Source organism: Piliocolobus tephrosceles, chromosome 19 (genome assembly GCF_002776525.5).
Source record: "Piliocolobus tephrosceles isolate RC106 chromosome 19, ASM277652v3, whole genome shotgun sequence".
NCBI classification, from domain to species: domain Eukaryota; kingdom Metazoa; phylum Chordata; class Mammalia; order Primates; family Cercopithecidae; genus Piliocolobus; species Piliocolobus tephrosceles.
Window position 1 is genome coordinate 45219187 of NC_045452.1, and position 23331 is coordinate 45242517.

Consider the following 23331-nt stretch of genomic DNA (forward strand, 5'->3'; position numbering starts at 1 on the left):
GAAAGAAAGAGAGAGAGAGAGAGAGAGAGAGAGAGAGAGAGAGAAAGAAAGAAAGAAAGAAAGAAAGAAAGAAAGAAAGAAAGAAAGAAAGAAAGAAAGAAAGAAAGAAAGAAAATATTCACCCTGTATTCACCCTGTTTCACAGAGGAATAAACTAGTCCCTGAGACGAGGAGCAGAGCCCAGCCATCCCAGCCCCAGTTCCGTGTTGTTTTCCCACCTGTCCACTCAGGGAACTTACAATGCAATTCTGGCATTTGATGTGCAGAGTGTTCCATTAACCCACTGATCTAAGAGCCAAAAGGTGCCCTTGGAGGGCAGGGCAGGGACAGCACAGTCTATGCTTAGCATGCAGCCTGGGGCATAAGAGGAGCGGTGGCTGCAGCAAGGGTGAGGGCACCTGCACAGAGAATGGCTCCTTCCTGGGTCCACGTACCTCTGGCACCACATGCAGATGGGTACATCAGAGAAGTGTGTGCTTTTCTAAGCAGACCATTAGAGGTGGTGGCTAAGAGTGTCAGCTCCGGAGCGGGACCTCCTGAAATTAAATCCCTGCCCCACCACAGACCAGCCATGATTTGGGTTGGTCATATACATGTTCTTTTTTTTCTTGAGACAGAGTTTTGCTCTTGTTGCCCAGGCTGGAGTGCGGTGGCACAATCTTGGCTCACTGCAACCTCTGCGTCCTGGGTTCAAGCAATTCTTCTGCCTCAGTCTCCCAAGTAGCTGGGACCACAGCCACCACGCCTGGTTAATTTTTGTATTTTTAGTAGGGATGGTGTTTCACCATGTTGGCCAGGCTGGTCTGGTCTTGAACTCCTGACCTCAGGTGATCCACCTGCCTTGGCCTCCCAAAGTGCTGAGATTACAGGCGTGAGCCACTGCACCCGTAAATGTTCTTTTTGTCTCGCTCTGTCACCCATGCTGGAGTACCGTGGCACCATCTTGGCTCACTGCAACATCTGCCTCCCAGGTTCAAGCAACCCTCCTGCCACAGCTTCCTGAGTAGCTGGGACGACAGGTGTGCACCACCATACCCAGTTAATTTTTGTATTTTTAGTAGAGATAGGGGTCTCGCCATGTTGGCCAGTCTGATCTCAAACTCCTGGCCTCAAGTGATCTGTCTGCCTTAGCCTCCCAAAGTGCTGGGATTACACGCGTGAGCCACCACATCTGGCCCACATAAATGTTCTGAGTCTCCGGCTCCTCGCATGAGAAATGGGGAGGTTAATAGCCTCCTTTGTATGGTGTGTGGAGAACTAAATGATACACGTGGACCTCTTGGCAAAGCACCTGGCCCTTAGAAAGTGCTCAATAAACGAGGGTGATTACCATCAGATCCTCAAAGGACGTCGAGGCCCCTAAAAGCAGTTATCACCCTGGGCTGGAAAATGAAGAAAGACCCTAAGCCACATTTAAAGTGTACCAGGAGAATGCTGAGGGCATATTTGCCCAGGCCTTGTCCACATACAAATGATGTAAATAGCCCTGATTCTGAATAATATCTCATCCCAAAGGCATACCGTGGTTTAAAGTCCTAAGTAGATGCTCAGATGGAGAAAACACACTGTTGTCTATGTCCTGTGTGTCCACAAATCAATTCCAAGCAACAACCACAACCTCTGGGCCAATCCTGACTGTACATTAGAATCCTTTTGGAAAATCTGAGGCCTCATCCGTGACTAAATCGAAATCCCTGGGGGTGAAGCTCGGGCTTCGGGGTTTTCTAGAGGTTTCCAGATGTTCTAAAATGCAGCCAAGTCTGAGAACTACTACTACAGGCTAGGAACCCACCCAGCTGGCTTGAGTAAATTCATTTGTTTTGTTTAGTTTCAAAATTCAAACAGGTTTATTAATTTTTCTAATTATAAAATGAATATTGTACAATGTACAAAATTTAGAAAATTCAAAAAGTTATAAAGAACCTAAAAATCACCAATAATCTCCCCATTATTTCAAGAATAAAAATTGCTTTGGGAGGCCGAGGCGGGATGATCACTTGAAGTCAGGAGTTTGAGACCAGCCTGGACAACATGTTGAAACCCCGTCTCTACTAAAAACACAAAACTTAGCTGGGCGTGACTGTACATGCCTGTAGTTTCAGCTACTCAGGAGGGTGAGGCAGGAGAATCGCTTGAATCCAGGAAGGGGACACTGCAATGAGTTGAGATCGTGCCACTGCACTCCAGACTGGGTGACAGAGTGAGACTCTGTCTCAAAAATAAATAAACAAAAATAAAAATAAAAATTGCATCATACTACCATTTTACAAAAACTACCATTTTACACTGTACTGTTTTGTACATTGCTTTATAGTACAATGTTCCATGTCCATTTCATATATATTAATCATTTTTGAGGGTTTTATAATATATCATTATTGGGGCCGATCCCAACAATGATTGAGCACGTTATGGAGCACAGTGCATCTAAGTAGCTACCTTCCCATGAAACTTCATGTTGCTTCCAACTTTTCAGTATTTCTTAAATTACTTCCTTAGAATAAATTCCTAGAGGTGGAATTGCTGAGCCAAAGAGAAATTATAGTTTGATCTACACATCACCTTCCAAAAAAGGCTGTATCAATTTACCTTCCACCCAGATCTTTGCCAACACTGAGGAACTACAATCTTTTCAATATACGCCCATCTGCAAGCCCAAATCAAAGTATGTTCTTGTTTTGTTATGTATTTTCTTTTATTGCCTGTGAGTTTGAACTTTCTGTACATTTAGTACATAAGTGTTCTCAATGATAAAACTAACATTTATATACTGCCTAGTATGAGCCACTTTGCATACATTAACTCAGTTAATTCTCACATCACTATGCAGTAGGTACTATCAGTGTCCCTATTTTACAGACAAGAAACTGAGGCCCAAACTGAGGCCCAACTTGCCCAAGAGCACACAGCGGTAAGTACCTGGATTCAAACCCCAGCCAGCCCAGCTCCAGGCTATATGCTCTCCACTGCTATTCTATACTGCCTACTGCCTCTCAGCAACTCCCAGTTCTATATTCTACCTTTTTTTTTTTTTTTTTTTTTTGAGATGGAGTCTCGCTCTGTCACCAGGCTGGAATGCAGTGGCGTGATCTCGGCTCACTGCAACTTTCACCTTGCGGGTTTAAGCAATTCTCCTGCCTCAGTCTCCCGAGTAGCTGGGACTACAGGTGTGTGCCACCATGCCCGGCTAATTTTTGTATTTTTAGTAGAGGCGGGGTTTCACCATGTTGGCCAGGATGGTCTTGATCTCTTGACCTTGTGATCTGCCCGCCTTGGCCTCCCAAAGTGCTGGGATTACAGGCATGAGCCACCATGTCCAGCCTTTTTTTTTTGAGACGGAGTTTCACTCCGTCACCCAGGCTGGAGTGCAGTGACTCCATCATAGTTCACTGCAGCCTCACCTTCCAGACTCAAGTGATGCTCCCACCTCAGCCTCCTGACACACAACACCATGCCTGGCTAATTTTTTTATTTTTATTTTTGTATAGATAGGGTTTTACCATGTTGCCCAGACTGGTCTTCAACTCCTGGGCTCAAGCAATCCTTCTGCCTCAGCCTCCCAAACTGCTGAGATTACAGACATGAGCCATCGTGCCTGGCCTTTCCCTATTTTTCTATTAGAGTATTTGTGGTTGTTTTAAGGGTGCTTGATATAGCTATAGATATTTATATTTTAGTACCTATGTATGTACAGCTAAATATATGTTTAACCAGTTTATGTCTGTCATTTGTCTTTTCATTTTCTCTCTTTTTTTTTTTTCTATAACCCAGGTTGGAGTGTAGTGGCGTGATCACAGCTCACTGCAGCCCCAAACTCCTGGGCTCAAGGATCTTCCTGCCTCAGCCTCTGGAGTAGCTAGGACTATACATACATGCCACTGTGCCTGGCTGAGTTTTTAAAAATTTTTTAGAGATGGGGGTCTCACTATGTTTCCCAGGCTGGTCTTGAACTCCTGTCCTCAAGCGATCCTCCCACACCTTGGCCTCCCAAAGTGCTGGGATTACAGGCATGTGCCACCATACCCAGCCTGTCATTTGTCTTTAAACTTTGCTCATTATATTTTGTGGTGAGAACTTTTTAAGAAAAAATTTTATGTAAATAACACATTAGCACATTCTTGGTATGCAACATTCAACCATTACAGAAATATTAAATGTAAAAATTTCCTTCACTCTCCTACCCCAGAGGTAACCACTGCCAAGAGACTGAAGGGCACTCCTTTAGATGCCCTTTATATATTTAATAGTTGCATGTAAAGTGTTTCCCCTCTTTTGAAAAAATGCATCATACTTTAGGATTGCTTAGTGAGTTTAGTGTTGCTTTTCCACATAACAGCATTTTCTCAGTGTCTTTCCATGCTAATACATAGAGTAGAAGTTGTCCTGTAGCTTTTTACATATTTTCATAGTACAGATCTACCGTAATTATTTAACCATTCCTATTAATGAACATATAGGTTGTTCCCCGGAATAAAATTTGGGTTTTTGCTTTTTGTTTTTTGTTTTGTTTTTTTTATTTTTTGAGACAGAGTCCCACTCGGTCACCCAGGCTGGAGTGCTGTGGTGTGATCTTGGTTCACTGCAACCTCTGCCTCCCAGGTTCAAGAAATTCTCCTGCCTCAGCCTCCTGAGCAGCTTGGATTACAGGTATGCAGGCAGGCATAGGCAGATGTAAACATCCTGCATGACTCAGCAGGATTAGAGCGCAGGTGCACAATTCCATGCATTATATAATCACAGCTATGTAGCCATAACATGGGAGGCTCATCACCTGGCTCTAAGCCACTATTGTGTGTGATGTATATAAGGGCAACACTGACAGTATGAAAGAGCTGCTGAATAAAGCCGTGTCCCATCTACCTGCTGTCTCTCAAGTGCTCTTCCAGCTCCCTGACCCACGTCCACCCACTCCTCAGCTGGGGCTCAAACCTGACATGCCATCACTCCCAGCTAATTTTTTCTGTGTTTTTAGTAGAGATGTGGTCTCATCATGTTGGCCATGCTAGTCTTGAACTCCTGACCTCAAGTGATCCACCCATCTCGGTCTCCCAAAATGCTGGGATTACAGGCATGAGCCACCACACCCAGGTGAAAGTTTGGGTATTTTTTAGGTTGCTATGATCTAAATCCTTTAAGTTTCTGTCTTTGAGACCATGCTAAGAATTTCTCCACATCAGTATCATAAAATTATTTAGCCTTAGTACTTTAGTGTATTTCATACATATCTCATAGCTGACCACGGTTTTCAATTCTCTTCTTAGTTCAGCTGGTTTTCAGTTCATTCTTCTGGGTGCTCTAGAAGAAATCAATTGTGTTTCTGCAAATAATGAGTTTGGTTTTTTCCCTTTTGAATATTTGTGCCGTTCAGTCCTTTTCTTGTTTTAGTTTTTCTCCCATTGGCTAGAACTAGAACACCTATTTTAAAAACTTGTTTTCAACTTCAGTTTGCAATTGAACACTGGGAGAAAAAAGAGAAGTACTGAGCTAATTAAATAGTAACTGTGGCATTGGAAGAGAGAAAACAGTAGGTTGAAAGCTTATTTCAAAGCTAATTATTTAACTCAGCCAAAGATCTACAGTGTATTTTGTGGAGTTGAGCTGGGGCTGGACTGAGGAGATGGCTTATGTGGGAGGGAGATTTGTCACATGTAAGAAGACTGAGCAAATAAGGAAACATACTGAGGATAATGAGAGCCAGGCTCTTCACAGAGTAGGGAGTTACAAATGCATAAGGGGAAAGGCTGGAATAAATTCTGCAGTATTAGATTAGAATAGGAGGTATTGGTGTGAATTCATGAGTTCTAATATACATGGATAGATGGATCTAGAAATAAATATAAATATATGAGTATATACACTACATATGTAAATATGTGTGCATGAAAAGACATTCATATATTTCCCAGCTCTGCCACTGAGAGGAACACAAAGCAAAATCACCCCAGTAGCAATGAGCACACCAGTGCCCACATCTGGATGTCTAAATATCATTTTCCATTAAAAGGAACCAGATCTAAAACCTCTTTCCAGGAGCTATACTCTGTGTGGTTTTACAAACATAGGCTCAGAGGACATCTAAATCCGTTTTACAGGTGGGGACACTGAAATCCTAATTTTGTTCTTTTTTTCTTTTGGTATTGGCTTTCTTAAAGTGACAGAAGAATAACAATCATCTAATATCAACACACAGTATCTGATATGGTTTGGTTGTGTCTCCACCCAAATCTCATCTTGAATCGTAGTTCCCAGAATTCCCACATGTTGTGGAAGAGATCAGGTGGAGATAACTGAATCGTTGGGGTGGCTTCCCCCATCCTGTTCTCGTGATAATGAGTGAGTTCTCACAAGATCTGATGGTTTTATAAGGGGTTTCCCCTTCGCTGGGCTCCCATTCTTCTCCTTCCTGCCATCACGTGAAGAAGGATGTGTTTGCTTCCCCTTCCACCGTGATTGTAAGTTTCCTGAGGCCTCCCCAGCCATGTGGAACTAAGTCAATTAAACCTCTTTCCCTATTAAGTACCCAGTCTTGGGCAGTCCTTTATAGCAGTGTGAGAATGAACGAATGCGGTGTCTCACAATGGCCGTCTGAAGACAGATCGTAGCATTATGTTTCTTTCTCTTTTCTGCTAAGAAAATCAAGGCCTAGAGGCACTGGGCCTGTCTTTAAGAAAGAATCAAGGGAGAAAGGCACAGACCACAGACTGTTTCTGTGATTCCATGTTATTTTCTTCTAGAGAAAAAAATAAAAAAAAAAAAAAAGAATCAAGGACTAAGCTCTCATTTTCCGATTTACAAGGTAGAAGCCACTTGGTCACACATCTGAAGGCTGTGCAGTATTAGCTGTCATTTTTTTAAAAAATAGAAATAGGGTCTCATTATGCTGCCCAGGCTGGGCTTGAACTCCTGGGCTCAAGCGATCTGCCCGCGTCGGCCTCTCAAAGTGCTGGGATTACAGGTGTGGGCCACCGTGCCCGGCCAGCTCTTTGCATGATAAACCAGCTTTTCTTTCTGAGTTACCAAGCAGACCTCTCTGACACCTTATTGTCTTGTGCTTTCTACACAACAGCTACCAGGTGTGTTTGCTGGGAAACTTGTCCATGACCCCAGCCCCCTCCAATGCAGAGAAAGCATTCCCCTGCTTGAAAAGGCAAGACAGGTACTTACATTTTTAATGATCAGTGGGTATCTTGTTACCCGTTGCATAGGCTTCAGTATAAAACTAGAGAGTGGCATCCCTTTACACCGAGGATCCATTGCCAATCTCTGAAATAAGAGATGTTTTGAAATGTACTTAAGAAACTTGCAAAATCCAAAGTTAGTGACATCAATACTAATGACAGCGAGGACTCTCCACCCATTATCTCATTCATCTGGATGACAACTGAGAGACCTAGGGTTGGAAAGGCCTGACTAGTTACCCTGTCCAGGAGGACACACTTTCCAGATGGAGAATGGAGACCCACAGACGTGACTCAGCCAGCAGGGTTAAGCCCTGCACTCCAGATTCAGCATACCTTCCATGGCATGCATAGTTCCTTATGCACAGAGATGAGATTCTGGCTTTACAGAGAATATTTTGTCTGGATGTCTGCAAAAACTTTATAACATTCCCAGGAACAAGAGTCACAAGACTATACGGTTAGAGGAAGAATTCCCCTCACACCCCAGAGCTGCTGGAAGGGCTAAATCTCATTGTCTAGTTTTGGGTGGAGCCCGCACGTGCCTCTGGGAGCTCCAGGCAGGGCTGAGAGACAGGAGCTGAGACACCAGAGGTCAAGACTCCAGTTTCAGGGTCTGGCTACTTAGCTGTCCATGGCTGTGGTCCAGTTTAATAAGCCTTAGAAATGGGCAGCTGCACTGACTGGAGTCCTGAGTCCTGATAACCGTCAGCATTGGGACCTGCTCCAGCTGTGGACACCATCAGTCCAGGAACACCTCGCAGCTGGCAACGACATGCCACACTCCCGCTGAGATGAGGTGGGGAGGGACAATGAGACCCCTGCCCTGGACTGGTGTCAGCACTTCCCTGAAGTTCAAGTGCATCCAACTATGAACTCATCTTGCTCAGGCTCAGGAAGAGCCCAGCCCTTGGCTGAAACCCTAGGCGGTCCATGGTGCCCAGCAGCTCAGCGTCTGCTCTCTTGTCTCCATCCACCCAAGGTCCTCTTCTTAGCAATCTTCCTCCCCTTGGAATGACCTCAGAGTGCCCCATGCCTTGGCTGGTCAGTCTAGGCTGAGAAACACCACGGGAGGCAGAAACAACAAGCTCACATGAGGCTCTGACCAAGAAGAGGCCGCGCTTATGCCTCACCACAGTGATTCCACAAGCACCGCTCTAGGGCAGGTGAGGATGGCCTGTCTCCAAAATGCATGAGATCCAAAGATATGCCTGTTATTATTATTTTGCTGTTTATCCATCAAAAGATACCTGTTTCATAGAAGCTATTTTATTCTTTTCCTCTTGTTTTTCTCCAGGAGAGGTGGGGGCTGTTTGAATGGACCAGCATGACCAGCAGAGACCCACCCTGACCAAGGCCAAGTCCCAGAGTTGTAGGTCTTCCAGTAGGATCTGCATTACCTCCCCAAACATCCCCCAGTGGACACCCAACTCTCCAGACCCCTGCTACCCCCAAGGAAGAGGTCCTGGCATCCCACACTGATTCCCACAGGCTGCCTAGGGCTGGACTCCATCAAGCAGAACCAACTGCAAAAGGAATGAAGGGGCCACTGGGAATCCTGGCCATTCCCTCTGCAAGTGAGGGGCAGAGACTGGCAAAGAACTGAGGATGTGGCGATTAAACACAAGAGGAAATCTGAGATCTGCCTGGGCCTTGCAAATGAAATGAAAGATTTAAACAGGCATCCAAATAACACCACCAGCATCTGGAAAACAGATCCTTGAAGACACTTCAATGTTTCCAAGCCCAGGGCTCGCCCCTCCTCTACAAGCCCACCCCTTTGGTGACAGCCATACTTGCCAGTGAGTGCCAGTCCCCTAAGGCTTAGCCAAGCCCCCAGGGCCTGTTGGCCTCTAGAGGGAACACGCCTGCAGACTTTTGAATTAGCCCCTCACACGTCTAGCTGCCCAAAGATCACCACTCTGGGGCCCAGTCTCTGCACAGCCTGGCTCCTTACTTTGACGAACTCCTTGAAGTCTGGGGCCTCGTCTGTCTTCTGCTGGATCAGGGCAGCCCCATTGAGCTGGCGGCTGCAGAAGCGGATGTAGGGTTGCATGTGCGGCAGCTGGGCGCTCAGGATGTCGCCAATCATCTTCACAGGCATCTTCTCCCCGGACATCTTCTTACGGACTCTCAGCGCTCTGCACGGAAACACGGGAGGTGAGCCCCCCACCTTCACGCTGTCTGACAGCACCACGGCACACTTCTAGGTTGCACAGAAACACAATGTGTATGAGGGGCACAGACTCAAGGGCCACTAAAGGATCTATTTGGGAGACAAGGAATGGAAAAAGAAATGAGTGTAGGGCTACAGAGAGGTAGCACCAGGGCATTTTTCTTTGGCAGAGTGGCTGTTTGTTACAATTTGTTTTTCTTGTTCAGAAATACAGAGTTTTTTCTTGAACAACTCAAACGGGTCCCCTGTGTTGATGCCTCACTTATCGGTGGTGAAAGCCCCAGGCTGATGTGGCCTGAGCACTGATCCTATTTCCAGGAGACACTTCTACCTAAGGGAAGTTGCTATTGCCAAAGGATGGGGGAGGCTGATTTTTGGACTAAAAAGAACATAATTAAGATGGCATAAGAACTGCCTTGGCAAAATAACCCCATGAGATTCAGCAAAAGCCAGGTATAAATGACTGTTTGAACTATCCCTGCGATTTGCTGCTTCATTGCTAGAGTTAACTAAATTAAGAGGAGTTCAGAAAAGAGGTCTATTGCTATGATAATGGGCCAGTGAACCCCAAAAATGTATATCCTGGAATCCAGGAGAGGTGTTGATGGGACTGGGAAGTGTTTGTTCTGGGGTCTGCCTGCAGTGTGAGTGCTCAGAGCTATGGTAACTAGGACTATGCTTCCCTTCTCCCAACTTCAACATGTGAACCCTTAACACCAGCATCTGGAAGAAGGGTACGGCACTGAGCTTATACATGGTAAGGACAGCAATGTACTACAGGCGGGACCACAACCTGAAGCCATGGGTGTGTTCAGCTACCCTAGTGAGTGATCATGGGTGGATGGATGGGTAGACGGAACAAAATGGTATAACCTAAGACTTTAACACAAGGCTGGGAGGATGTCCCTATTGAATGCCTTTGGCTGCTTTCATGGTCATGTTGGAGAAGGCTTTGAGGCATGGGGTGGGCTACTGAATTCCGAGGAAGTTCTGCAATATTTATATTAGGCTTTAAAAACTTCAGATCACGGCCGGGCGCGGTGGCTCAAGCCTGGAATCCCAGCACTTTGGGAGGCCGAGACGGGCGGATCACAAGGTCAGGAGATCGAGACCATCCTGGCTAATACGGTGAAACCCCGTCTCTACTAAAAAATACAAAAAATTAGCCGGGCGAGGGGGCGGGCGCCTGTAGTCCCAGCTACTTGGGAGGCTGAGGCAGGAGAATGGCGTGAACCCAGGGGGCGGAGCTTACAGTGAGCTGAGATCCGGCCACTGCACTCCAGCCTGGGTGACAGAGTGAGACTCCATCTCAAAAAAAAAAAAAAAAAAACTTCAGATCACTTTCTTTTCTTTCTCCCACATTTTCAGCTAAAATAAAATCCCTTGGACCCGGCAAGCCAAGGAGACAAACTTAGGGACCATAAACGATGTGGTGTGAGCAGTCAGCGATTCCACCCGAAGTGGATGCCCTCAGGGGGAGATGAGCACTGGCTGCCTGGGGTGTGGGGAGCAGTGGCAGCTTGGTGTCCTCAGGATGGCCCAAAGGCCACTGCCCCATTGAGGGGTTGGTGTGAAATACCGCAGCGTGCAGAAATGTGCTCAAGGGTGATGTCACCAATGATTTGGGGGGATGAGAGCACTGAATAGCCATGGTACAAACTTGCCAGGAATGGAAACAGGAAGAAATTCCATCATTCCATCATTTTCCTATGAGGGGTAGTTTTATTAACAAAAGAATAAAAAGTACTTTCACCCTTTCCTTCTCCTGTTTTGTTTTGTTTGAGACAGAGTCTCACTCTGTAGCCCAGGCTGGAGTGCAGTGGTACAATCCCAGCTCACTGCAACCTCCGCCTCAGCCTCCTGAGTGGCTGGGACTACAGACACCCGCCACCACACCCGGTTAATTTTTATATTTTTAGTAGAGACGGGGTTTTGCCATGTTGGCCACGCTGGTCTCGAACTCCTGACCTCAAGCGATCCGCCCACCTTGGCCTCCCAAAGTGCTGGGATTACAGGCATGAGCCACCATGCCCAGGCCCTGGCCTGTTTTTTCTTAAAGGATGAAGGAGACAAGAAAAAAAGAAAAGAAGAAAGATCATCTGCAGACAGTGATTGTCTTGAAGAATTGGTTCCTGGGTTCTGCAGACCCACACTTATAGACTGGAGTTACCCAACCAGCAGACAGGCCTAGAATTAGGCCTGATTTACAATGGACTAGGCGTCTATTAGATTCAGTCTTGGTCTTCATCCAGGATGGTCTACTGTATAGGCAAAGACTTATGAGGAGTGCAGGGTGTTACCAGGCCCAGGGATCATGTGACTCAGCTGCTGCAGCCACAGCCCTGAGGGGCCACTGGCCCTGCTTGTGGTGAGCTGATTGGCAGTCTCCTAGAAAGGTTTACAGGTGAGAGGGCTTGAACTACAAAAGGCAATTGACTGGCTAACGAAGGATTCAAAGAGAGCTCAATGTTTGCTGAACACGAGTGTCCCTAACCCTCTGAAGTCTGCAGCCCAAGTGGACAGTCGTGGAGTTAGCATTTATTAATGCTTCCTATGTGTCAAACACAGTTTTACATATGTTATTATCCCCATTTCCTATTGGGGAAACTGAGGCACACAGAAATTGAGTGACTTGACTAAAGTCACAGAGCTAATAGGTGACAGAGGTAACCCTGGAACCCAGGTCTGACTCCAGAGCCCATGGTTGGAACCACAGCCTCAGAGGCCCTGACCCACCTCCTGCCACGACCGCCTCCAAGCTGCTCTGGGCACCTGCCCATCTTCCCAGATGCGGCTGCCCTGCTCCCGCCATTTCGCCCTCGGGCCTTTCCTTGCTGGTCCCAGCCTCGGCCTCTGTACTTCCCGCCATCCGCTCCATGCCCTCTCTCCTTCTCCCAGCCCCACATCCTTTTCTTCTTCTTTCTCACCATCTATCTTTACCCCAAGCTGACTTTTATTTTCTATTTTTCCTTCATTTTCTGCTTAAACAAGATAAAATGGAATCCATTCTTCTTAAGTTAAAAGGAAGATGAGTCAAATATTTAAGAAAAACACTTTTTTGAGACTAGCTCTTTTTTTTTTTTTTCCTTTTCTTTTTTCTTTTTCCATCAAGGGGACAGGAAAGGCTCTTAATAAAAAACAGTTCCCCAAACCTGGGTTGGTCACCCCACCTCACTTCTGCTTCCCTTCTGCTATCATTTCTGTGTGTGTGTGTGTGTGACACAGTCTCACTCTGTTGCCCAGGCTGGAGTGCAGTGGCGCAATCTTGGTTTACTGCAACCTCTGCTCCCTCCACAGGTTCGAGCAATTCTCCTGCCTCAGATTCCTGAGTAGTTTGTGTTACAGGCATGTGCCACCACGCCCAGCTAATTTTTTTTTTTTTTTTTAAGTAGAGACGAGGTTTCACCATGTTGGCCAGGCTGGTCTCGAACTCCTGACCTCCAGTGATCTGCCTGCCTCAGCCTCCCAACGTGTGGGATTACAGGCATGAGCCACCAAGCCCAGCCCTTCTGCTATCATTTCTGACAGCTGTCCTGAGGGCCCTGCTCCAGACTCTGGATATAAAAAGGTTCTAGACCTGTCTATCCTACCTTGTCTATGAAAGGCACATGTCTTAGGTCTCAGCTTCCTTGCGAGAGAGCCAGCCATTTGCTCTAACCCTCAGTGAAGCATCACTAGTAGGAGGTCCATGTGCCCCAGTTAGCCCTTTTTATTTTCATGTTATTTATTTATTGTTGACTCGTTTGATAACTGCCAGGCCCCCTGTCCCACCCCAAATACAAGGCGTGTAGGATCAGGAGTAGCAGATATATGGCCGCTCGCTGGTGGCAGGATCCAGGGATTGCTGCCTTAACTTCTCCTTATCCTCAAATGCCTCCCTCTCTCGGCTGCCAGGAGCCTCGATCTCCCCTCATCACAGTTATTCCTTGGCATGAAGAAATGATGTCTGTGCAGCCACACAAATGCAGCACAATGTTCATTGTCCAGTGTATGATGTGGATGTTCACCCTACAATTCTTTCAAATTTTCTGTATGTTTGAGATTTTTTCTAGTAAAATGTAGAAAAGAAGAAAAAGAAATCAGGTCCCCAGAAAGCTCCAGTTAAACGCAAGATTTTATCTGGAGGATGAAGACATGAGCCAGTTAGTCCAAACTAGCTAATCCAGGAATCAGAGGAACGGGGATAGAGAACCTTGGGGTGGAGGGGAGCCGGCAGCCCCGTACACATCAGCACTCTGATCCACGGCGTGCCCCTGGGACACCCGATCCCTTGCTCTCAGAATGACCCTGCGTGGTAGGCAGGACAAGCACCATGACTGCCATCTTAATGCCCAAAACAAGTGAGAAGGGGCTGGAGCCCAGACAAAAACTTGGGATGCCTGACTTCTGGGTCCAAGTTTTTTTCCACGGCGGCAGGACTGGGCAGAGTCTCCTGGGACCTAGGCATCATCCACAGAGCAGCCACCCTACTGTGTGACTTTAGGGAAGTCACTCAGCCTCTCTGAGCTTTGCTGCTTCAGCTGTAACAGGGCTGTCAGTTCCCACCTCCATCGCTGTGGAGCAAGTCAGAGCCGACAGGAGGAAGAAGCACGCAGGCCTGGCCCCCGCACAGCTCAAGAAAGAGGCTGCTTCTTCCCAGGCAGGGCTTAAAAGACAACAGAGAGGTATTGGAAACTGAGGCCAACACCAGTTTCCCTCAGGCCAGCCCTGAAGCGCGGGAAGCCCTCTCTAAGGGCTGCCTGGGAGCCTCAGACACCTCTCCCGCCTCCCCCAGCCCCTACTGATAGCTGCCTAAGGAAAAAGATTTTAACTTACAGGTACATTTTCTTTTCTTTTTTTCTTTTTATGAGACAGGGTTTCACTCCCGTGGCCCAGGCTGGAGTGCAGTGGTGCGATCTTGGCTCACTGCAACCTCCGCCTCCCGGATTCAAGCGATTTTTCTGCCTCAGCCTCCCTAGTAGCTGGGATTACAGGCGCCCGCAACCACACCCAGCTATTTTTGTATTTTTAGTACAGATGGGGTTGCACCATGTTGCCAAGGCTGGTCTCAAACTCCTGACCTCAAGTGATCCACACATCTCGGCCTCCCAAAGCACTGGGATTACAGGTGTGAGCCACCGTGCCCAGCTATCATCTATGTAAATGAGAACACTGAGGCCCAGGGACCAAAGTGACCTGCCGGACGACACACAGCCAGAGGCAATAGCGGATGTGAGCCCAGGGGTCTGACGCCGGAACTAAGTTCGAAACTGACACCAGACCTAAGTTCGAAAGGTTTCCACAGCATTGGCGTGAGGGCCAGTGAAGTCCAGACCTTGTCTAAAAGCCTGCCTGATGTCACCTTGGATTATTCGTCTTCTAGAGCACCAAGCCAGCAGACATTATATATCTTTCTTTGTGTCCACCTCCCCACACTTCCTCTCCATCCCTTCATCCACTCCCAAACACACGCTCAGCAAAGTGAGGACCTGAAATGACTTTATAAGAACAATGCAGAGACCATGTTTAGGAAATGGTGGCTTCCCAAGGACACAGATGAAGATCAGGAATGGACGCAAGGTTCTGGGAGCCTACCCTCCATCCTCGGGCCCAGGAAGTGGGTGGCCCTTCCTCCCAGCAAGGAGTATCTTGTGTCCTGGAGGCTGCGACTTAATCTGTGGTCTAGCAAGTGATGTTACAGTGAGAACGTGGTGGATACAGATTTGGGGTTTTGACTTTTTTTTTTCCTAAGAATTGGAAGAGACCTTTGTGATGATCGAATCCAACCCCTTCATTTTACAGATGGGGAAACTAAGGCTCAAAAAGGAAAGGCAGTGAGTAAGTCAGAATCCAAACCAAGGTCTCTTGACTCCTGGCCCTGGAGCTGCCTCTGCAAACTGAAGTTGGAAGAAAACACAACCAGCCTTGGGCCAGCTTCCCGGAGTGATCCTGAGGAACTGCTGGCGTTAGGCAGTGAACAGTTCCACACTTTCCCATCTGCAGGGCCAAGAATGCCTCAAAAGACCAATCATCTCCCATGGGATCCCGCGTCCGAGGGAAAGCATGGAGGGGGCAGCCCCACGCCCCAGGATGGAGCCAGCGCCATCAGGAGCCAGCCTCGTCCTAGCCCTGGAAATTCACCACCACAGTCATTCACCCAACAGCAGGCTCTGGGGGGCCCAGGCGACCTACTCTCGCAATGAGAGATTCGGAGTGCGTTTCCAGAAAGCATGAAGGCACAAAAGGTTGACGGTGCTTGTGAGTGGCAATGAGCAAAAAAAAAAAAGAAAAAAAAAGCCAGAAAGAAACACAGGGCAGCATGCAGGAAGGACACACAGACCCACAGAGGTGCTAGTGCGTGAGAGCCGAGGAGGCCAAGCCATGCTGGGGATTAGAGGAGAGGCTTACTTCAGTAGTTTGATATTACACATAATCAGCTCCTTCCAGTTCACAAAAATCATAGCAACCTCTTTCTCTGTCAGCAGCTCAGACTCCATCAGGGGTTTTTGAAAGATCTACAGATGCAGAAAACGAAGCAGTTCAGAAAGCAGTTAGCTTAAAACTCACACACGCACACACCGATCCGCTGAGAGCAGGGAGAGGGCTCAGGTGTCTGTACCTTGGCTGAGAGGCCCAGAGGTGAACGCCCGCTTTCCTGCAGTTTCTGAAGCAGAGAGCCCCTCCTCTGCCCTGGAGGCTGGAGGGGGGTCCCCAGCAGGGCCTGCGTTGTTTTACAGGGGAAGGAGGCCAGCTGAAGTCTCCAGGAGACAGGTCTTAACTCCACCAGACAAGCAGGGAGGCCGGTACCAAGTCATGCACTCAGGCTAAGCGGTTTCACCTGCCCACTGGGAGGGGGTGGGCGGGTGTGAAAAGCAAGGCTTAAAGATACCGGTGGCTACGGGCAGTCCCTTCATCTGCACAGGTAAACCGAGGGCATTCTGAGAGGAGCAGCCCAGGCGGCAGGTCCTCTAATAAGCCCGTGGCCACCTCGGCGACTGACTCCACTGCTGTGTCCTCAGCCTCCTGGGCTGACCCTGGACAGACTCAGTACTTGCAGGCCCACTACAAGGGGTGGGTGCCGCCCTTCTCCTGGGCTCCGGAAAATGAATGAGGCCCTCCAAGCTCTGTGTGGTTGGGCAACTCGCAGTAAATCACAGATCTCAGAGGAACCCCGTATGGTAGAGCCCCCGCCTGCAAGGAGGTCATTGTCTCCCACGGGAGGCAGCAGGCACTTCGGAAGGCTCTTTAGGGAAGGGAACAGCCCATCTTCGACATACACTTGGCTGGGCTGCGGCTGCTCCCTGGGAGCCCTATTCCACAGGAGCCCTTAAGCTGACGTTGAACCTGGCATGTTCCAGGGCAACCACATACAGTGATGCGTTTTGCAGAGTGCACAAAGGAGCCGTATCTAACGGGTGACACTTGCACCCTGGACATCCTGAACTGTATATTTAATAACAGTCAAACACCTTGAGAAAAGGGTACCTTTTTGAATTTGCATCAGTGCTTCCTAAGTGTTAACGGTGGTCCTGCGGCCAACACCTCACCCTGTACTCCTCCAACAGCAGCCAGCCCTGCTGTGTTTTTCCTGGACGTGAAGACTATCAGACGAGATGGTTTCACACCCATTTGGTGTGGTGGTGGTTTCCAGACTGTCACAGCACTTTCCAAACTGCAGGTCCATCTCTGCAAATCCCTGTCTCCCAACATGGCACCTTCCCATGGATGTGGACAAAAAGGCCTGCTGAGCAGCAGGGGCGCCCAGCTCCGTGTCTCCCCATAATTCTGGCGGGGGTGGCCAGGGTCCTTTTGGGAGGACTGACAAGATGAGGTGGCATCACCTCAGGTCAGGGGGTTTTGTGGGGGCCTGGGAGGAAACGTTGCCATTCTCAGTGACAGGTTTGTCTCGGGGTAATATGTGGCAGGAATGACTCCACATAGCAGCTAGATGGCCCCCATTTCCAGATGCAACACTGCGGGCCAGGAGGGCAGCGTGGCTGGCTCCATGGCACCCCCTGGTTGGTGGCTGAGCTGCAGCTGCTCTGAGTGAAGCGCGGACTCCAGCTCTCAGTCCACATGACTCCATTCATCAACTGCTCAGGGACTCACTAGACCTTGGCTAAGTGATCTCTGTCCCTCTATGGGAGTGACTCAATGTTGGCCACAGATAAGCAATGAACCGTCCCTGTGGTCAGAATCTCCTAGAGCATTTGCCGTCTGGATGCTCCCCAAACATCAGAAAGTGCCTTGAGCTCAGAATCAGGATGCAGACCTCCTCAGCAGAACCCTGCCCACTCCCTCCCTCCTCGCTCCTTGCCGTACCCCCTGCCCCCCCAGCTCCCTTACCTCTGTGACCAGCTGCAGGTCGTTCACGTAGTTCTCCTCTGTCACAATGAGCTCGTGGATGTATCCTTGTCGCTTTCTTTCAGTTGGGGTCAACATATCCAGGAGATGTAAGTCTGAACACCCTGGAAAACACAACCATTTGGGAGAATTTAGCACAGTCTCGGGAAGCCCGCACTTCACACGGAAGATCCTTGTGGCTGCTGGGCCCTGAGGCCTCGCTCCAGTCCAGCAGGGTCGTGGGCTGAAGTGTGTCCTCCCCAGTAATATGTGGAAGCCCTTCCCCCGGTACCTGTGATGGTTACCTTATTTGGAAATAGAGTCTTTTCATATATAATCAAATGAAGATAAAGTCATACTCAGGGTGGGGCCCTGACCCTATATGATCAGGGTCCTTATGAGAAGAAGACACAGAGACAGACAGGCAGGACCTGGAGTGATGTGTCTCCAAACCAAGACACACCCCGAGCCTTCAGAGTGAGGCTGGCACCTGCCAACACCTTCATTTGAGACTTCTGGCCTCCAGGAATGTGTGGCAATACCTGTTGTTTTAAGTCCCCCCGTTTGTGGTGGTTTGTTATAGAAACTGACACAGGCGGCAAACTCCTGCTTCATCAGAAACACGAAAATAACGTGAAAATAAAACACTCAGTGATGACTGGCCAGAACTCCTGAGGGCTCACGCCATGTCAGGTGGTGAACTGCATTTAATGCTCAAGTATTATACTAGAATTATCCCCATTTTACAGACGAGGACACTGAGGTTTACACAGGTTGACCGGCCCCAGGTCTCTCAGCTGGAAAGTGGTGAAGGCAAGAGCTGAACCCTGAGACTTGGGCTGCAGGGGCTGTGCTCTATCCCCGAGCTCCAGGAGGCCACGGGTTATCCATGTCGAGGTTGGTTTGTGGAGGATGAGGTGGCTGTGCTGAGGCTCTGATGGTCCTGGGGACCAGGCAGATGCAGGGTGCCTCCCGACAGCACTGGGCACATTCTTCTGGACAAGACTGCTGCCTCGCCCCTGGGGCAGCTGAGCAGCAAGCTTGCCACAGACAGGGTAGTCCCTCCCACTGCAGAGAGCCTGGCATGAGACCACCAAGGAGGCGAGGGCTGTCTGAGGGGGAAGGGCTACTCCGCTGCCCTGAGATGGTGCCCGCACTGGAAGTGGGGCTAACTCATGACTCTGCTCACTTAGCTTGTTATCTGGGGTTTTGTTTGAATGTTTGAGCCTCCTGCCCCAGACACACTGGAATGAGCAGGAGGGAGGCTTGGTTCTTGGGGGCATCCCATGTGCAGGCCTGGGCCCACCTCTCCTTTTTGTCAGGGGTTCTTTATTTAATCACAGAAGCCAGACTTGGAAGACAGACCCAGAGGTGCCCCAAATGCAGGTGGGAGGGTCCGGGCTGAATCCCCTTTACTTGTTCTTCCCATCCTCTCTGTTCCCCTCAAGGGGGCGCAATGGAGCACAGTGCAAAAACCCCTGCTGGGGACCAGTGGCTGTCAAAGCGTGGTCCCCAGGCTGGCAGCAGCAGCGTCACCCAGGAGCTTGCTAGAGATGCCCCTGCTGAAGTGACTCTGGAGGTGGGGACTGGGCATCTGTGATGTAACAAGCTCTCCAGGGAATTTTTTTTTTAGGTGCACTGATGTTCGAGAAGCCCGCTCTGGACTAGCAGGGGTTCCTCGAGTTTCCATCTTCCCTCGAGGGAGTTATCTGAGGTCATGACTAATCTAGCCTATATGCTGAAAGCTTCTGCAAATCGTATGGTCCCTCTGCGGCAAATGATATCAGAGCTTTCTTTGCAATTGCTTTGCTGCTGTAGAGGTTAACTCTCAGGTTGTGGTGCTTCCAGCCCTTGGTTTTGTCCCTTCTCTGGGCCAATTGTTCTTTCTGGATGCCGTAGCTTCTCTTGCTGGGACAGGAACATCCCAGGACCAGCAGGAGGATGCTGGGAAAGCGGCAGGAATGAGCCATCCTTACATCAACACCCTGACCTCACTCAGAGTCCCCTGCCCTGAGGTCAAGCAGAATTCCCCAGGGCTGCGCGGTGAGCTGGCACCTTTGCACAGGTCTGCAGATGCGTATGAGCTTGGGCCCTCTGCTCAGCCACAGGTTTGGCCCAACTGTTCTTCCTGCCTCAGGGCATAGATTGTCTTTTATTAAAACAGCTGTGCCAACAATGAACTCTCAGGAAGGAGGCAGGCCACGGGGCTCACTGATTCTGTTCAGCTGAGCTGCTGTGTGAGCTCAGGTTTGCAGGAAGCTAAGTGATGTCTCCGAGTTCTTTGACTTTTATTGGGAAGGTCACCCAAGAGACACTCGACTCTGGGGGAAATATATCTTGTTCCTACCCTTTTTTCCCCCCACTCTCCTGTGAGGGAGTGAAAGGGCCCAGGTCTCAGGTCATTTCTTGTTAAAGGGCTGAATGCAGCCCCTGCATTAGGCAACCTGGATGCCCTCTCACGGAAGCAGAGTCCCTGGAGTGTTCAGGACGTTCCGTTCTGCAGGGAGATTAGAATATTGGCGCAGAGTGGTAGCTCTAAAAGTCAGCGCACAAACATGGTGACGTTTGCAGCCACAGAAACATCAGGCCAGTGGTGGCCACTGGCTGGGCCAGTTTTCTGAATGTCCCTTTGAGGATGTCCCACCGTTGCCTTGGAGAATCTGAGGGATGTTATGGGTTCTTGCTGCAGCGAATACACGTGTACAATGCACACATTTAGGGCACACTTTTATCGGGTTCACAGGCCCTTTTGAAGACTGTTCACAGATCTTACTCATTCTTTGGGCAAATATTTACTGATGTCCTACTATGAGCCTGGGACTAACCATTCTGGTTGCTGGGGATTCAGGACAGAAGAGGAGAGGCTCCTGCCCTCCAGGGTATAGCTAAGAACCTGGGGGTCTGGTGGTCCTCAACAGGGGGTGGTACTGCCCCGCCCTCCGCTGAAGGTGGTACTGCTCCCTACCATGTTGAGGTCAGTACTGTCCCCACTCCCCAAAGGCTGAGGGTTGCACTGCACCCCACTCCAGCGCCAGGGCTGAGAGTGTGTTCTTGGTTGTCATAGTGGAATCTGGCAGGCTGGCCAGGGCTGCTAAATGACCCACAACATGCAGGACACAGAACTGCCCACCCCAAATGCCAGTCGAGGAACATCCTGCAGAGAAACACTAGCGTCACTTGAAACTGACAACCCGACCAGAGTTCCAGTCTGCAGCACGGAGGTGCGAGGGGCCAGCAGACACGCATAGAATGATGTGGAATCGGAAAGAAGGACCTATGAGGAAAAGTCCTGGCTTGCTTTGGATTTCAGAAGTTCTTCTGAGTCTTCCAGTTTTACACGGTACAGGTTGTGAAGAAGCTCAGAACCAGAGCAACAGCAAAAGGCTTAGGGTAAATTTGGGCCATTTGTCCAAGAATCCTAGGAGCCTGGGGCCAGTTGGGGACAAGGTAGAGGGCTGCTGTGTGGCCTCCTGCTTCAGGGAGCATTGGCCTCTGGTCCAAACACTTTGCAAGGCCCAAGTCAGAGCTGATGGAGCTTGGAGGTCAGGGGAGGCTCAGGGCAAGTCTGGGCTGCTTGCCCCCACCAAATTCCACCTCTTGCAGGTCCACCTACCACCACCCTGCCTGGAGACACGTGGATGGTCCTGATGGCCTCTGCAGAACACAATGAAAAGCAAAGGTTTTGTGGGGAGAGTCTTCTCTACATTATGTGCCAACGATGTTGGCTTTGAATTGTCTTTTTAGCCATCAAATTGACCCATGGGAGGCTGTTTTAAAACTTGCTGGTGAATGCCAGACCAAGAGAACCATTAAAGATTTGAAATAGGCACTTTGAACTCAAAAATATCCTTCCTTTGAAAATTTAGTATTTAGAAAAACAAGCAAGTTTAAAAAACTCCATTATTCAAAGTAGGGTAAATGGAACAGACATTTCAAATAAAAGCGTTTTCTTTAGCTGTGGAGGGATGTGGCCCTTCCCTCCTTTGGGTCCTAGGACAAACATGGTTTCTGGCCCCCTTTCCCAGGGAAAAAGGAGAGGAGAAAACACATCAAATGGTTTTCCATGAACATCTTGGTGTGACGGAGGGATTCTCAAAACTAACTGAAATCCACATGCAGCTGAAATAATATTGCAAATGACTCCAGGCGGTTACAAATGATCCCCCATTACAGCCCACATAAAATTCCTCATCTATGTGCCGTCCCTTAGAATGTCGTCTAGTTAGACACATTTACGAAATGGAGAGAGATGTGATGGCCTTCTGGAAGGATTTTTTGAGTCTAGGCCCTGGAGGAAATCATGGAGAAAAAACCTTACCAATAAAAGGTCATCTTGCTTCCCTCAACTGATATTCGTATGAACAGCATCATTTCAAGAACTTGTTTTATTATAAAAGTAATACACAAACACACGCTGATTATTAAAATTTCAAGGGCTACAGAGCATTCACCCATCTCCACACCTCCAATTATTCTACCTTTCCCAATGAGAAGCAGAATTTTGAAAACGAAGCCAGCCCCCGCAGCCAGTTGCCCATTGAGCAAAGCAAATAAACAGACCTTGTTCCTGTATGAAAGGGGCCAAAATATACAATAAGCTGGTCCATAAATATTTATTAAGTTCCTCTGAAGTCCAAGAGATGCAGAAATAAGCAAGATACTGTCCTTGTCCTCAGGCAAACTCACGATCTTGGGAGACACAACAGGAACATTAAATTTAAAATATTAATAGCAAGCAGCTGGGCTTGGTGGCTTATGCCTGTAATCCCAGTACTTTGGAAGGCAGAGGCAGGTGGATTGCTTGAGCCCAGGAGTTCATGACCAGCCTGGGCAACATAGTGAGACCCTCATTTCTACAAAAAAATTTAAATTTTAGCCATGCATGTTCTTAATCCAGTCTATCATTGATGGACATTTGGGTTGGTTCCAAGTCTTTGCTATTGCGAATAGTGCTGCCATAAACATGTGGCACATATACACCATGGAATACTATGCAGCCATAAAAAGGGATGAGTTCATGTCCTCTGTAGGGACATGGATGAAGCTGGAAACCATCATTCTGAGCAAACTATCGCAAGGACAGAAAACCAAACACCGCATGTTCTCACTCATAGGTGGGATTTGAACAATGAGATCACTTGGACAGAGGGTGGGGAACATCACACACCGGGGCCTGTCATAGGGTGGGGGGAGTCTGGAGGGATAGCATTAGGAGATATACCTAATGTAAATGATGAGTTAATGGGTGCAGCACACAAACATGGCACATGTATACATATGTAAAAAACCTGCACGTTGCACACATGTACCCTAGAACTTAAAGTATAATAATAATTTTTAAAAAATTAGCCATGCATGGTGGTACATGCCTGTAGTCCCAGCTACATGAGAGGCTGAGGCAGGAGGATTACCTGAGCCCAGGAGATGGAGACTGCAGTGAGATATGATCACGTCACTGCACTCCAGCCTAGGCAACAGAGCAAGCACCTGTCTCAAAAGAAAAAAAAAGAAAAAGAAAAAAGAAAAGAAACGAGAAAAAAAAAAAGAAATTAAAATAGCAAGCATTAAAAGAAGAGCCCAGGCTGTGTGCGGTGGCTCATGCCTGTAATCCCAGCACTTTGGGAGGCCGAGGCAGGTGGATCACATGAGTTCAGG

The 23331-nt window shown here is 48.4% G+C and overlaps 1 protein-coding gene across 1 annotated transcript in view; it reads right to left on the reverse strand.

Annotated features, from left to right (window-relative positions):
- The window catches only part of ITSN1 (intersectin 1), a 242715-nt gene that overhangs the window by 14567 nt on the left and 204817 nt on the right, over positions 1–23331 (reverse strand). Inside the window, exons 29-32 of the mRNA XM_023190769.2 lie at positions 17680–17801; positions 15742–15848; positions 9136–9319; positions 7165–7263 (exon numbers count right to left, since the gene is read on the reverse strand). Coding sequence (XP_023046537.1) covers positions 7165–7263; positions 9136–9319; positions 15742–15848; positions 17680–17801 — 512 coding nt within the window. The remainder of the gene's footprint in view (positions 1–7164; positions 7264–9135; positions 9320–15741; positions 15849–17679; positions 17802–23331) is intronic.